Below are 16,400 nucleotides of genomic sequence, written 5' to 3'. Positions count from 1 at the left end.
GACATTACGGAGTTAGGGAAGAGGTGGAAAAATAGAAATGGCTGAAAGCAATTGATATATGATAAAAATTGCTCAAGATATCAAGTATGCAGGTGATAGGTTATTTGGGTGGAGACGACGTCATTGATAATATATGTGGTGCTACAAGATAGAGAAGCACTGTGACTAGTTACAGTCCAGGAGCAGGAGAAACATCCACCGTTTGACCTTTAGACTAAGTGAGGGCATGTAGTATCATTTTTTTCTGCTTCCAAACACAATAACAAGTATAAAGATTGTCATAAATCACATTTTACTTATTTCTTTATCATTTTGCATTCTGCGTTTCAAAAACATCTGACGACTTTGCTTTGTGCTTATCCCCAACAGATTTACCTTGAACAATGATCTCCTGACCACGGAGCAGAGACAGTTCTATGAGGATAATGGATTCCTTGTTATTAAAAACCTGGTGTCACACGACGACTTGGATGACTTCAGGTAGAACGTGATTTACTGTTTAGCAGACTTCTCCTTTAGTTAAATGGTTTCTGTTGTTTCATCAAATTTTGCATAGTACAAGCGAATATAAAAAAACGTTGATATATGCATATCTTGGAGAAATCTGAATATTTCTCCATTGATGAGTAACCTCCCCTCCGCCTCTAGAATTTATCGTTCACGCTAGAGAATAAAAAAAAAGTTAAAATCCGTCTTGGTTAAAGCAAGGCAGACTGCCAGCTCACTCAAGTATCTGTATACAGCTAATTTAAATCTATGGCGGGGAAGGTGACAGTCACAGATGGTGCAACAGCTTCTCACAAATTATTTTCCTCACTCCAGTGCTAGATTCACAGCTACACAGCTCAGTACTGTTTAATGTCTTCCATACTACTGCTTGTGTGCCACCCACAGAAGTAAGAACAGAAAACCCTCATGACTTTGTGCATTGTGTCTGGGAGACAACATTGCAGTCTTCACCCACTAACTCAGAGACAACTGAAAATTAGAGAGCCTACAGAGGGGAGAATACTAAACATTTAGAATACTAGTCATATAATGTAAGAAATGGTATTATTCCTCATGTATACATGAAAGCTTTTTTTTTTCTGAAGTGTTACCTGAAATGATAGGCACACTTTAAAGCAATGTATTAGAACCTTGTAGACAATATTTACATCTGTTTTTCTATTATTGAATGAAGATCACTATTCTTTGCAGAGGAGTCTTTGAGAGAGTTTGCAAAAAAGAACTGTCAGCACCTGGAATGATTGCCATGCGGGATGTGGCCATTTTGAATTCTGAGTATGTTCCAGATCAAAAAGCTATTACAAAAGTTCAGGACTTCCAGGAGCTTCCGGAGTTATTCCGATACTGCAGCCTGCCACAGGTATTTACGGATATGAATTACAACCTCAGGTTTTTGGTTTTTTTTTACATGTTGAAGATTCATTATTACTTGTAAATGAACGTTTCATCTTTTGCCTCACCTTAAGACTACCGTATTTTCCAGCGTATAAGATGACTTTTTAACCCCTGAAAATCTTCTCAAAAGTCAGAGGGTTCATCTTATACGCCGGGTGTTGTCTTATAGGGCGGGTGCGGAGCAATCTGCGGTCGCCACATATGGTGGGGGGGAGCGGTCCTGATGACGAGATGAGGGGTGCCTCACCGGGAAGGTGTAAGTGAAGCAAGCCGCAGGCGTCCGGGACTCTTGGAGTATGGGAAAAAGAGAGAGCGGCGCTGGGCCCAGAAAAACACACCTCTTTCACCCGTCTGACCCGCCCTTGTATCCTATTACCTCCTTCTCTACCTCTCAGATCCATGCCTCTCAGATTATGAACCACATTCACAATTTTGAAGAATTTGGAGAAAAAATCTCAACGAATACCACAAAACAAAAGAAAGGAAAAGTGACAATAAAAAAAGCAAATGTTGACTTTGACCTTAAGTGTTTATATAGGTTATGGTAAATAAGAGCTTTGTTTAGTCGATGGGGCGTTAGCTGCCGCAGACTAGTCAGCCCTCTTTCCATGTTATCACGCCCCTGTGGGCGTGATAACATAATTTGCAAGAGCGGCATCATAACCTCTCATGCAAATCATGTGCCACTCATTCCGGTAGCGTCACTGCGTCTCTGAAGCCATGTGTACACGTCCTGGCTTCAGAGGCGCACACTGCGCATGTCCAGAAGTTTAGAAGACGCCTTTTGGTCGCTCGCAGAGTGCGCCTCTGAAGCAGGGAAGCATACCCCTCAACTCAGAGACAGTGACGCTACTTGAGTGAGTGGCGCACATGCTCTAGAGTTGCATGAACAGGAAATCTTGAAACCGTACTCTGCTTTGAAATATTTGCTTTGGAGAGACTTGATGCAGTATAACTACTTTAGTGTCTTGCTGTTGTCAGTCTCTCTTGCCATGGTGTATGACCTGTGATCTGAAACTATCTCTTCCACAACCACACCTTTTGTAGCAGAATTTGGCTGTTTCTTATCCACTTGTTAGCCTCCTACACAGCTGTTTGTTTCAGTTAGTGACTGTGCTTCAACCTACAAAAGGAAATGATCATGATCACCTGTTTGGTGTAATTGGTTACTCATGTACCTGAATGTAATTCTACAAAATACCTGACTTTGTGCAAGTGTACCTGGAAGAATTAATATTGCTTTAAAGACAAAGGGTGGTTTCACATAATAATGATTTTGTTTAGGAGTCTCTTTTGATCATTCACCTAGTTTAGTACACTTTTATTTCTGAGCGTATTCTTACCTTGCAGCATTCTTTACACACCTGGCAAAAACTTTTGCACAGTATTGTATGCTGACAACTTGTTCTTGTTTCTTAGATTCTGAAGTATGTGGAGTGTTTTGTTGGCCCTAACATCATGGCCATGCACACCATGTTGATCAATAAGCCTCCAGATGCAGGCAAGTAGCTTCTAAAACACTAATAAAGGAGTACTATAATCCTAGCCATAGTGGATGAAAAAAATCATAATGTAAATTGCACACTGCAAATTAACATATTATTGTTGTAGAACGAGAGAAAGTAAATAACCGCAGACAGACTTGTTTCCAGTTTAGTTGTTCTATGGAAGTGCAGTAAATAAATACAGCTTAATTTCGCCAATAACCGTGAAGTGCCGTACTAAAGCTGACATCTGAAGATCCAGATAAAAACCCTAAAAAGGAAATTGTCTCAATTTCAAACTATAAGACGCATCGGACCATAAGACGCACCTAGGTTTAAGAGGAGGAAAATAGAAAAAAATTGAAGCAAAAAAATATGGTTATGATGCACTTTTTTGGGGGGTGGCATCTGCTGCTGACACTTTTATAGGGGCAATGACCCCCAATTCTGTACTAATATCGCCCATCCTGGTGTATATTCCCCCCACCACCACCATCCTGATATATATGTCCCCATCAAGTAACTAGGCAGCATCCTGCTGCCAGGCTACCAATCTCGTAAGTCAAAGGATTTTACAGCACTCACCCATACACTGAAGATAGTAGCCTTGCAGCAGGACACTGAGTAATTTGGTGCAGCCTGCTTGCGTTTTTATCTGCAAAAACCTCTAATGAAGTGAATTAGAAAAACTATAACAATACAGAGTCTTTCACTATAATTTTTGATCTTTTTAAAGTGGAGAAATGTTTTAACCCCTTCCCTCCACATTGAGTTGTTTGTTTTCACTTCTGTTGGTTTTTTAATGGTTATATTTATTGCACCATATACAGTGGCATGTAAAAGCTTGGGCGCCCCTGGTCAAAATAACTGCTATTGTGAACAGTTAAGCAAGTTGAAAATAAAATGATCTCTGAAAGACCTAAAGTTAAAGATGACACATTTTGCATTTCAGTAAATATATATATATTTTTTCATCTTTGACATTTTAAAGATTGCGAAAGAGGAAAACTGGTCAATGCCAAAGTTTGAGCACCCTGCATAATTAGTACCTAGTAGCACCCCCTTTTTGATAGTATCACAGCTTCTAAACACTTTTTTAGCCAGCCAAGAGTCTTTCAATAGGTAAGGGTTCTTTACAGTTAGATCAGTGAGACTGGAATGCCACAAGATTTCGTAATGGCTGTCACTATATTGGCTTTAAAAAAAAAGAGATGATTTCCTCAATACACATAACATTGTGAGTTATAGTTAATTTAGTGAAAAAATGTACAATTGGAAGATAAGGGTTGAACTTGATGGACCTAGTTACATAAGTTGAAAAAAGACCTTTCTTTGTAATTGTTGTTTGAGGGATTTTCATCCATTCTTCCAGTTCTGTGAGATTCTTGGGTCATCTTGCATGCACTGCTATTTTGAGTTCTAGATTTGCAATGATGTCCAGATCAGGGGACTGTGATGGCCATTGTAAAACTTTCAGCTTGCTCCTTTTGAGGTAGTCTATTGTCGATTTTGACATGTGTTTAAGATCATTATCCATTTGTAGAAGCCATCCTCTTTTCAACTTCAGCTTTTTTACAGATGTGTCATGTTTGCATCAGGAATTTGTTTAAATTTCATTGAATCCATTATTCACTTAATCCATGAAATGTTCCCTGTGCCATTGGCACGACTCCAATGCATGATTGATCTACTCAGCCCCATGCTTAATGGTTGGCTAGATGTTCCTTTCCTGAAATTCTGTGCCCTTTTTTCTCCACACTTACCTTTGCTCATTGCTGCCAAAGAGTTCTATTTTATCTTCTTTTGTCCTCAGGACTCGTTTCCAAAATGCATCAGGCTTGTTTAGATGTTCCTTTGCGTACTTCTTACTCTGAGTTTTATGGTGAGGATGCAGTAGAAGTTTTCTTCTGATGACTCTTCCATGAAGGCTATTTTTGTGCAGGTGTCTCTGAACAGTAGAACAATGTACCACAAGGTATTTTCCTGTGAAGCGGGGGCTTTGATGTGCTTCTCTAGCAATCCTACAAGCACATCTTACTGAAATTTTGCTTGGTCTTCCAGACCTTATATTGACCTTTGCTGTTTGACAGCTGTTCCTGTTAACTGCTTTTTCTTAATTACCGTATTTTTCAGACTATAAGATGCACTTTTTTCCTCCCAAAATGTGTAGGAAAATGGGGGGTGCGTCTTATAGTCCGGATGTGTGGGCTTTGGCTGTGATGGGGAGGTGGGAGAGCGGTTTCGGTGGAACATCCGGTCACAGGAGGCTGGAGCCGGCGGCTCCTGCTAACTCCTGTGCTTGCTGTTAAAGAGAAATTAATATGCACTGCATTCCACGCCCATGGATGTGGAGGACAATGCATATTCATTTTTCTGGCATCCCTGGTATAGATGGCCCATCCTGTTCCTGAAATGTTGGTCCCATCATTTTTCTTTTATAATTGGCACCAACCTGTTCCTGGTATCCATGGCCCCATCAGGAAAGATTAAAAAAAAAAAAAATTTACATTCGCCTACACAGCAATCCCTCGCAGCGTCCTGCTCCGGTGCCAGCAGCTACTTAATGCTTGTAAGCAGCGCATGGCAGGGACGTCATGCACTGCTCACAAGTAGAGCGAGCACAGCTGCCAGAATACTCACCGGGTACGTTCATCGTAGAGAGAGAGGGGAGTTTCCATTCCTCTTCAGTAGCGGGCAGTGTCAGCCGGAGCCTTCCTGCTGCTGCCCGCGGTCACGTGTGTATCGGCACACGTGACCAGAAGCAGGCGACTGACACTGCGCGCTACTGAAGAGGAATGGATACTCACCCCGATCTCCGATGAACGGTCCCGGTAAGTATTTCGGCATCTGTGCTCGCTCTTCTTGTGAGCAGCGCATGATGTCCCTGCCATGCACTGCTTACAAGCATTAAGCAGCTGCTGGCACCGGAGCAGGACGCTACAAGGGAGCGCTGTGTAGGGGAGTGTAAATTTTTTTTTTGTGATATAGAAAGACACACACACGCTACCTCACAAAAAAAGTGGATGAAACCCTCAGCTGCAGGAAACAGGACAGCCAGGTGCCACCGCTGTCAATAGGATAACCAATAAGTATACATGCAACTGAATCCGCGCTAAGGGGGTGACAGAAATGAAATTAATGTAGAGTACACTAGTGTGACGGCATAGCACACAAAATCCCAATCAAATCCTGGCACAATAAAAGAATATGATGAAACCACAAGGGGAGAATATATGTCCTGTGCTCCCCTACAAGACACGAGACCATAGCAGGTCAACTGCAGCTAACCCAATGCCAGACCTGAAAACAGGGATAATAACCACACTGGGGATACCGGTGGCAGCGCACCAGGTGGAGACTCACAGAAATGGAAGTGCAGCGCTGTATAGCGTGGTAGATGCAGTCCAGTCTGGATAGGAAGATCCGGCGTGTGGAAGTGCAGGTAGGAGGACGGGCAGGCAGGAGTAATCAACCGCAGCACAGCGGTGCAGTGCGGAAGCTGCGTAGAGCCAGGGAAAGCCCTGGCCGGTGGCGTCCCTGGATACGAGCGGGAGAAAAACAAAGGGAGGGAATAGCTGGCACGGGGCTCAGCATGTGACGTCACAGAGATGGTAGATTGTACGGGGCAGCACAGAGACCAAAAAACCGACGCGTTTCGAAGGAGTGACGTCCTTCTTCATCAAAGTTACCGGTCTCTTGATGCACCCAAACATTTAAACTCCCAGGTTGTCAATCACAGTGCACCGCCTGCCCGTTTAACCCATTGTTATAATGCCTGCTATAGTGATGCTGATTTCAAAGCCGCATGGACACGGGCCCAGACGCCATAGATTACAGCAGGAGAGTGGAAAAGTGGAAATTGTGGCACATGAAATAAAATATATTAAATAAAATAATATGACAACATTACGCTAAAAAACATATGACACTATATAGAGAGTGTATATCTGTGTTCTGCTCGTTAAGATTATGCATCATATTGACGCAACAGAGCTCCCTCTGACTAAAGTAAGTGATTAAAAACTGACCTTTAATAAATAACAGATTAAAAAATGGGACAAGTATCATCTAAAAACAAATGCTGCCTAAAAAAATAAAAACAAGGAAAGTAAATAAAATGATGAAGAGGACTGACCCAGTGCAGTGTGTACCTATGTAAAGTTGTGCATGAACATGTACGAATGACGCGATAATAGACCTACATGAAAGCTTTGTACATGATCTGAAAAAGATAAATAACCTAGATCATGGCATATAAACTTAAGTAAACCAAGGGTAGTGTTACCATGGAGATGAAAAACAGAGGAAAAAAATAGACTCCTAGACCCTCCCTCATGACTGAAAAGAGCGTGAAGGAGGGGGAGGGAAAAAAGAAGGGGGGGATAAAAGTGGACATGCAGCCCCGGAGGGAAAGCCGTATGGAAAAGGTAGAGACCAGTGCTAGGAATGGTAGCGGAAACAGCTAGAAAGCGTATATATTTCTAGCCCATGATTGAGGCCTTTGGGGGCAAGGCTATCCAGGGAAAAAATCCACTGGGATTCAGCCCTGGACATAGCTTTTATTAAGTTGCCCCCTCTTAAATTCTGTCTAATCCTTTGGATTCCCAAAAAAAAGGGCACCCTTAGTTGATTTATTATGCTTTTCACTGAAATGGCGTGAGCGTGGATGACCCATGAAACCTTTCTGGATGTTCGTGAAATGTTCTTTAACCCGGACCATGAGGGGCCTCTTAGTGCGGCCTACATATAGTTTCTTACATGGACATTCAATTAGGTAGATGACTTTTGTAGTGGAACAAGTGATATTATCTCTGATGCTAAATTCATTCATGGCGTCAGAATCAGTGAAAGTGGAGCGGCATGTTTTCTTGAAAGATGTATGCCGACACCCAAAACAGTACCCACAGGGTGTAAACCCTGACCTGCTCATACCAGGGGCGCCAGCTTGGTGCTTACAATTAGAGGCTTGTTTTGTAGTCGGGGCTATGATACTACCCAGAGATTTTGCCTTCCTAAATACAAATCTAGGTGCGGCCGGCAGATGCTCCCCTATGGTTTTATCCCTTTGAAGCACTAACCAATGTTTCTGAATAATAGACCTGAATTTGGTATACTCAGCATGGAATTGGGTGACAAACAGTAACTTGCGGATTTGATCATGAATATTAATTATATGATTGGTGGGTTTCACTCTGTGTATCAGAGAGTCACTGGGTATCTCCATTACATCCTTTTTGGCTTGAACTAGCAATGAACTGGGGTAACCCTCATCAAGAAATTGGTGGGTCAGAATGGCCGAATCCCTGTTATAGTCCTCCAAAGTAGTGCAATTCCGTCTAATTCTTGTATACTGGCCCTTAGGGATATTTGTGAGCCAGACCGGTAGATGGCAGCTGGTGATGCTAATAAAGCTATTGGAATCCACTTCTTTCCGATAACACTTGGTTAGTAGCTGGCCGTCCTCTATGTATATGCTGAGGTCCAGAAAGTTAATGCTAGGCGTGCTGATTGTGGGTGTGAATTCTAGTCCAAAGCTGTTATTATTTAGATTTGATATAAATGAATCCAAATCATTTTTAGGGCCATTCCAGACAAACAGCATGTCGTCAATGAAACGGCGCCACACGACCAAACCTGTGCGTAAACTGCCCGAGGAAAAAATGGGACTCCTCCCACTTGACCACAAACAAATTAGCATAGCTAGGGGCAAAACGAGTGCCCATAGCAGTGCCCCAGGTCTGCAAAAAGAAGTCCCCTTCATACCAAAAGTAATTATGTTGCAGAATGAATTCAATACACTCTTCAATGAATGTGACCTGAGTATTAGGGTATATCCCTAAGGTTTGGAGGTATTGGCCAGCAATAAGGCACCCCATTTTTTGGTCAATCACCGTGTATAAAGATTTTATGTCTAGGGTGCCTAAAAAGTAATTAGGTTCCCATTTAACCTTCTCAAGGACTTGTAGGATGTGACCCTTGTCCTTTAAGTAGGCCGGTATGAGTTGCGTGCACTTTTGTAAGTGCATGTCCACATACCGGGACAGATTTGCCGTAAGGCTATTAATCCCCGAGATGATGGGCCTACCCGGGTAGGTATTCCGGCATCTGTGCTCGCTCTTCTTGTGAGCAGCGCATGATGTCCCTGCCATGCGCTGCTTACAAGCATTAAGCAGCTGCTGGCACCGGAGCAGGACGCTACGAGGGAGCGCTGTGTAGGGGAGTGTAATTTTTTTTTTTTGTTTTTAATCTTTCCTGATGGGGTCATGCATACCAGGACCAGGATGGAGCCAATTATAAAAGAAAAAGGACGGGGCCAATCATACCAGTAATGGGATGGGGCCAATTATAAAAGAAAAAGGATGAGGCCAATTATACTAGGAGCGGGATGGGGCCAATTATAAAAGAAAAAGGATGGGGCCAATCAAACCAGGATCGTGATGGGGCCAGTCATACCAGGACTGGGGTGGGGACCTCATGCATACCAGAACCGAGATGGTGCCAATCATACCAGGATAAGGATGGGGCCATGCACACCAGGATAGGGATGAGGGAGCCATGCATACCAGGATAAGGAATATTGTAGTACAGAATTTACCATTTGTTTGCTTCAATTTTTTTTCCCTAATTTCCTCCTCTAAAACCTAGGTGCGTCTTATGGTCCGAAAAATACGGTACATTTCGAACTGAGGAAAGGGCAACTTGAAAACGCTTTGCTATCTTCTTACAGCCTGCTCTGTGGGCCTCCACTATTTTCATGATTCTTAGAAGAACCCAAGGCTGCTGTTTTTTGGCACAAGGTTAGAGGAGGTTGGGTTTTTATAAAGCTGGGAAATTTGCATCACCTGGTCTTTCCTAATGATAGTGAACAAAGCACATCCCTAACAGACTAAGGTCTGAAACCTTGGTTAAAGTTCTGAGCACACAGGTCTTCAAGGATGCCCAAAAGTGTTGCATTGGCCCATTTTCCTTTTGTAATTTTTAAAATGTAAAAAAATTACATTTTTTATTTTGCCTACAATACGAAGGAAAGATGTCATTTTTAACTTTAGAGATCAATTCATCTTCAACTTGCTTAACAGTTTACAATAAAAGTAATTTTGACCAGCAGTGCCCAAACTTTTACATGCCTCTGTGTTCAATAGGAGACAAGTCCAGGGATGCTGCAAGCCATGGCAGCATGTTTAGGCCACACGGGCTGCTCGCAGTAACACCGGCCACATGCCGCCTGGCATTATCATGGTTGAAAAATTACTTGTGGGACACTTTCATATTCTCTCGTAAAGGCCTCTTCATAGTGTTGCCCACGTGGATGTCTTATTCTTGGCTCAGTGTCGTGAAAACATCTTCTGATGGTTTGCGCAGACTCAGATTATCTTAGTCTTGGTTTGGGACATCCAGTTTCACTTACAGTACATAATAGATCACTACATAGAATTCTTTGACTCTGACGAGACCACGTGGGCAATGCTGCAAAGTCTTCAAGATGGAACATTATACCTATCCTACTCCTGAAATTATGGTTTTGGAGTGGCAAAATGGCTGTTAGTCAGACCCCTCTTGTCTTCATTCCCAGTACACTAACAGCTCAGCATTAGAGATGTGATCGTGGAACCATTTTTCTACACAGTAACTCTAGGCCACATGTTTCTTGTGCTACGGTGAGTGGCATGTGTTGCCTAATTTACTACTATGGCCTGCAGTGTTTATAGTCTTGTCTACCATCGAACACATCTGGTACATCATAGTTCGCAGTTGAAAAGCTTGCTGCTGGCATCAAATCTTCATGATTTGCATGTCCAAACGCATTCAGCATGACAGACGATTCCTTAGACAATCATTGGTAACCTCATTGATAGCAGCCAAGGTGTGTAAGTGCTAAATATATCAATGTTTTGAAAATTCAGTTTACATTTTTTCATCATTTGCATATAACAAACATGAAGTGTTAATTTCGTGAGTTCCATAACTCCACGACTTTTCCTTCTTGCTGCTCCAATTTCAATGTTATGGGGTGTATATTGGAAGACGGATAAAAGAAGTGTGCTGAAATGAAAACAAACCATTCTTCCATTATTTTTGTCGTTGGTAAGTTTTATACAACATTCACTGTGTAGAAAGCGCTTAATACAACTCCTTCCAACTTCTACCATGCATGTACAGTAGATGAAGGGAAAAGTATAAAACGTACCGTATTTTTCGGACTATAAGACACACTTTTTCCCTCCAAAAATGTGAAGGAAAATGGGGGTGCGTCTTATAGTCCGGATGATTCCTTCCACCTCTCATCTAACTTGCTCTTTGACAATCTACAATCTGGTTTCCGCCCCATCACTCAACTGAGACAGCCCTGACCAAAATCACTAACGACCTACTTACCACCAAAGCTAACGGACAATACTCTGTACTCCTCCTTCTAGACCTGTCCTCTGCTTTCGACACAGTTGACCACTGCCTCCTACTACAGATCCTCTCCTCCTTTGGCATCAAAGACCTCGCCCTATCCTGGATCTCCTCGTACCTTTCCAACCGCACATTCAGCGTCTCCCACTCCCACACTACCTCCTCATCCCACCCTCTCTCTGTTCGAGTCCCCAAAGGCTCTGTTCTAGGACCCCTACTCTTCTCAATCTATACACTTGGCCTGGGACAACTCATAAAGTCCCATGGATTCCAGTACCACCTCTATGCTGATGACACTCAGATCTACCTCTCTGGCCCAGATGTCACCGCTCTGCTGTCCAGAATCCCAGAGTGTCTATCAGCCATATCCTCCTTCTTCTCCTCTCGCTTCCTCAAACTCAATGTGGACAAATCTGAACTCATCATCTTTCCTCCATCCCATAGATCTTCCTTACCTGACCTATCTATCGCAATCTATGACATCATGCTTTCCCCCGTACCGGAAGTCTGCTGCTTCGGAGTAACCTTTGACTCTGCCCTGTCCTTCAAACCACACATCCAAGCTCTGTCCACCTCCTGTCGCCTCCAGCTCAAAAATATCTCCAGAACCCATCCTTTCCTCAACCGTCAAGCTACTACAATGCTTGTGCATGCCCTCATCATCTCCCGCCCTGACTACTGCAACATCCTTTTCTGCGGCCTCCCTGCTAACACCCTTGCACCTCTCCAGTCGATCCTTAACTCTGCTGCCGACTAATTCATCTCTCTCCTCGCTACTCCTCTGCTTCCCCCCTCTGCAAATCTCTTCACTGGCTCCCATTCCCTCAGCGTATCCCGTTCAAATTACTAATACTGACCTACAAAGCCATCCATAACCTGTCTCCTCCATATATCTCTGAACTAATCTCCCGATATCTTCCCTCACGTAATCTCCGGTCCTCCCAAGACCTCCTTCTCTCCTCCACACTTATTCGCTCCTCATTCAATCGCCTCCAAGATTTCTCCCGAATATCCCCCATTCTCTGGAATTCTCTGCCCCAATACGTCCAACTATCAACCACATTCGGATCCTTCAGGCGGAACCTGAAAACCCATCTCTTCAGGAAAGCCTACAGCCTGCACTGACCCCGCTGCCTCTTCATCACTACCAAAGCTACCGCCTCACCAACACCGGAGCTCCTGCAACCCTCAACCTACTGTCTCCTTCCCCATAATCCTGTAGAATGTAAGCACGCAAGGGCAGGGTCCTCGCCCCTCTGTATCAGTCTGTCATTGTTAGTTTATTTACTGTAAGTGTTATCTGTAACTTGTATGTAACCCATTCTCATGTACAGCACCATGGAATCAATGGTGCTATATAAATAAATAATAATAATAATATATCGGCTTTGGCTGTGGTGGGAAGGTGGGGAGCTGCAGCAGCGGGTCACAGGAGGCAGGAGCCGGCGGCTGCAGCTCACTCCTGTGCACGCTGCTAAGAGAAATGAATATTCACTACATTTTATGCCTATAGGCGTGGCGGGCAATGAATTTTCATTTCCCTTTTAATAGCATCCTGGTATGATTGGCCCCCATCCCCATCCTGGTATGCAGGGCCCCTATCTCTGTCGTGGTATGCATGGCCCCATCCCCATCCTGGTATGCATGGCCCCATCAGAAAAACATTTAAAAAAACAAACCATCACACTTACCTTCATGCGCTCCCTCGTAGCGTCTTGTTCCGATGCCAGCAGCTGCTTTATGCTTGTAAGCAGCGCATGGCAGGGACATTATGCACTGCTTGTAAACAGAGGACAGCTGCCGGAATACTCACTGCTCTGCACACTGGGACTATGTGCATGGAGGGCAGTGAGTATTCATTAGTGAGCACAGGTCAAAGTGTGCTTTCTACTTAAGAGAAATGAATATTCACTGCGCTCCACTCCCATGGGCGTAGAATGCGGTGAATATTTATTTCCTTTAGTAGTGGGGACACAAGAAAGCACGGCAGCTGCAGGAAGCCGGCAGCTGACACTGTGCTCGCTAATGAATACTCACTGCCCTCCATGCACATAGTCCCGGCATGCAGAGCAGTGAGTATTCCGGCAGCTCTCCTTCGGCTTGTAAGCAGCGCATAATGTCCCTGCCATGCGCTGCATACAAGCATAAAGCAGCTGCTTAATGTTTTTCTGATGGGGCCATGCATACCAGGATTGGGATGAGGGGGACCATTCCTACCAGGCTAGAGATAAGGGGGCCATGTATACCAGGATGGGGATGAGGGGGCCATGCATATCAGGGTAGGGATGAGGGGACCATGTGTAACAGGATAGGGATGATTTGGTTATGCATACCAGGATGGGGATGAGGGGACCATGTATACCTGGATTGGGGATAAATATTTACCAGGATAGGGAATATTAAGTACAGAATTGACCACATTTTTTGCTTCAATTTTTTTTTCTAATTTCCTCCTCTAAAACCTAGGTGCGTCTTATGGTCCGGTGCGTCTTATAATCCAAAAAATACAGTATTTACAAATAATCTAATGAAGATTTCCATTAGGAAATTTCCATTGTGGAGAGAAAGTCTTCCCCAGACTAGGAGAACCATTTATGCCAAGCAAAAGCTATGTGACAGGGATGAATGTCTTCTCTAGACAGTGCTACAATCAACATTTGAGAATTGTTACAATTTTTTTGTTGGCTTTTTTTTTATTTTTTTTTTAAATATATAATTTCTCCTGGTCAGTTGCAAAGATACTTGATGGCTTAAGGAAAAACGGTCTCTATCATAGACTTCTAAAAATGGAAAGTGTAATTCCCTGAAAGGGTGCACCTACTAGCATACACTTTACAACCAGTAAAAATACTGTACAGGGCCCCTTTCCCAAATATAAGCAACACTGAAGATCCACTTGTCACAGGATGTCCTTCCCACCCATGAGCAAGGCTGAAAATCCACTCCGCACAAACATGTATTACATGGTCACCTATGTCTCCCTCACTTGATACTTAGTTATATGAATGATCCCAACATCAAGTTCTGAATTTGAGATCACTTTTATTCCAGGTAAAAAGACCTCTCGGCATCCAATGCATCAGGATCTGCATTACTTCCCATTCAGACCTGCAGAACTCATGGTTTGTGCTTGGACAGCAATGGAGCGTATTGACCGAAGCAATGGATGCCTTGTAGTCCTTCCAGGAACTCACACCGGGGAACTCAGACAGCATGATTATCCAGAGTGGGAGGTAAGGAGCAGCTACATGATTTCAGGCAAAGTAAAAAAAAAAAAAACCTTAAAGGGATCTTGTCACCCCCCCCCCCCCGCCCCCCCCAGGCGTTTGTAACTAAAAGAGCCATCTTGTGCAGCACTAAGGATATGTGCACACGATGCGGATGTGCTGCGGATCCGCAGCGGATTTTTCCACACAAAAACGCTGCAGATCCGCACTGTGATGTACAGTACAATGTTATTAAATGGAAAAAAAAAAGCTGTGCTGATGGTGCAGAAAGATCAGTGCGGAATTGGAATTGCTGCGGATTTCAAAGAAGTGCATGTCACTTCTTTTGTTTGGATCTGCAGCATTTCTGCACCCCTCCATGATCAAAATCCGCAGTGGCAAAAACTGCTGAAAATCCGCACAAAATCCGCATCAATTCCACATAAAAACCGCACAAAATCCGCATAAAAACCGCGGGAACTCCACGGCTGCGGATTCTGCCGGATGATGCGGATTTTGTGCAGAAAATTCTGCACCTCTTTTCCTACGTGTGCACATAGCCTAATGCTGCATTCTGACAAGGTGGCTCTGTTAGGCTGGTTTCACACTTGCGTTTTGATCTGCAGCGTTTGTAAAAAAAACCAAAAAACGCAGGTGGTGAAAAAACGCATGTAAACGCGTGCAAACACTGCGTTTTTTAGACGCATGCGTTTTTGCATGCAGAAAAAAACCGCGGCGTTTTGACGCGTTTAAATGGGTTTTTTCTTGCGTTTTTGAAACGCATGCTGAGAAGTGTGTGACAGCTGCCAATCATCAAAATCAACTAGAAAACCCACTATTAATAGAATTAGCTAGGGTTAGGGTTAGGATCCCTAGGGTTAGGGTTAGAGGTAGCTTTTTATTAGAAGAATGTCCTGGTCACCAGGTCACTGATAAGCCACCCCCCACCATCAAGGTGATAAAGGGATCCAAACCCTAACCCTAACCATAACCCTAGGGATCCAAACCCTAACCATAACCCTAGGGATCCAAACCCTAACCATAACCCTAGGGATCCAAACCCTAACCATAACCCTAGGGATCCAAACCCTAACCATAACCCTAGGGATCCAAACCCTAACCCTAGGGATCCATAGGGATTGGCTATTATGTTGACCTGGAGACCAGGACATTCTTCTAATAAATATTGCTATAGAGTACTAAAAATATAAACTCGGAGAGTATTCACTGTCATATTGTTAGGGTTAGGGTTAGGATCCCTTTATCACCCTGATGGTGGGGGGTGGCTTATCAGGGTGTATTCTTGTTTTTTTCTATAAAAACACATGCGTTTAAAACGCATGCGTTTCCATAGACATCAATGTATTTTTTGATGCAAATCAAACGCAAATGAACGCATGCGTTTTTTTTGCGGCAAAAAAAGCCTCTGAAAATTACTACATGTTGCATTTCTGCAAAAGAACGCATGCGGCAAAAAAAACCGCATGTGTCGTAAAACGCGGCCAAACGCATACAAAAAAAAGCATGCGTTTTTAATGTTAAACATAGGGGGAAAAAACGCATGCGTTTTTTTCTGTAAAAACGCTGCAGATCAAAACGCAAGTGTGAAACCAGCCTTAGTTATTGTTTGTTGCACTGCAGAAATAATCGCATTTGAATTTGATCCCTCATACCTTCAAATCGTCCAGGGGCAGGTCTTTCCCCCCTCATCCAGACACAATACAGCCACAGCCGTCACTGCGAGAAGGGTGCCGCCTCCTCAGCATTATTCAGTTGTCCAGGCGCCTGCGCGGTCATATTCTGCCTTGGGCCTGCACAGTTCGCGCTGCCTGACAGCTGACATCACTTGATGTCTTGTCTTGTTTACTGCGCCTGCGTGCATGCGCGGCCCGAGATCCCGCGCGTG

The 16,400-nt window shown here is 43.6% G+C and overlaps 1 protein-coding gene across 1 annotated transcript in view; it reads left to right on the top strand.

Annotated features, from left to right (window-relative positions):
* The window catches only part of PHYH (phytanoyl-CoA 2-hydroxylase), a 59,114-nt gene that overhangs the window by 20,586 nt on the left and 22,128 nt on the right, over positions 1-16,400 (top strand). The window contains exons 3-6 of the mRNA XM_077264596.1: positions 370-480; positions 1,201-1,369; positions 2,824-2,905; positions 14,340-14,521. Coding sequence (XP_077120711.1) covers positions 370-480; positions 1,201-1,369; positions 2,824-2,905; positions 14,340-14,521 — 544 coding nt within the window. The remainder of the gene's footprint in view (positions 1-369; positions 481-1,200; positions 1,370-2,823; positions 2,906-14,339; positions 14,522-16,400) is intronic.

This window comes from Ranitomeya variabilis, chromosome 5 (genome assembly GCF_051348905.1).
Source record: "Ranitomeya variabilis isolate aRanVar5 chromosome 5, aRanVar5.hap1, whole genome shotgun sequence".
Classification (NCBI taxonomy): domain Eukaryota; kingdom Metazoa; phylum Chordata; class Amphibia; order Anura; family Dendrobatidae; genus Ranitomeya; species Ranitomeya variabilis.
Note: the sequence above shows the minus strand (reverse complement) of the source record. Positions and strands in the feature narration are given on the sequence as shown.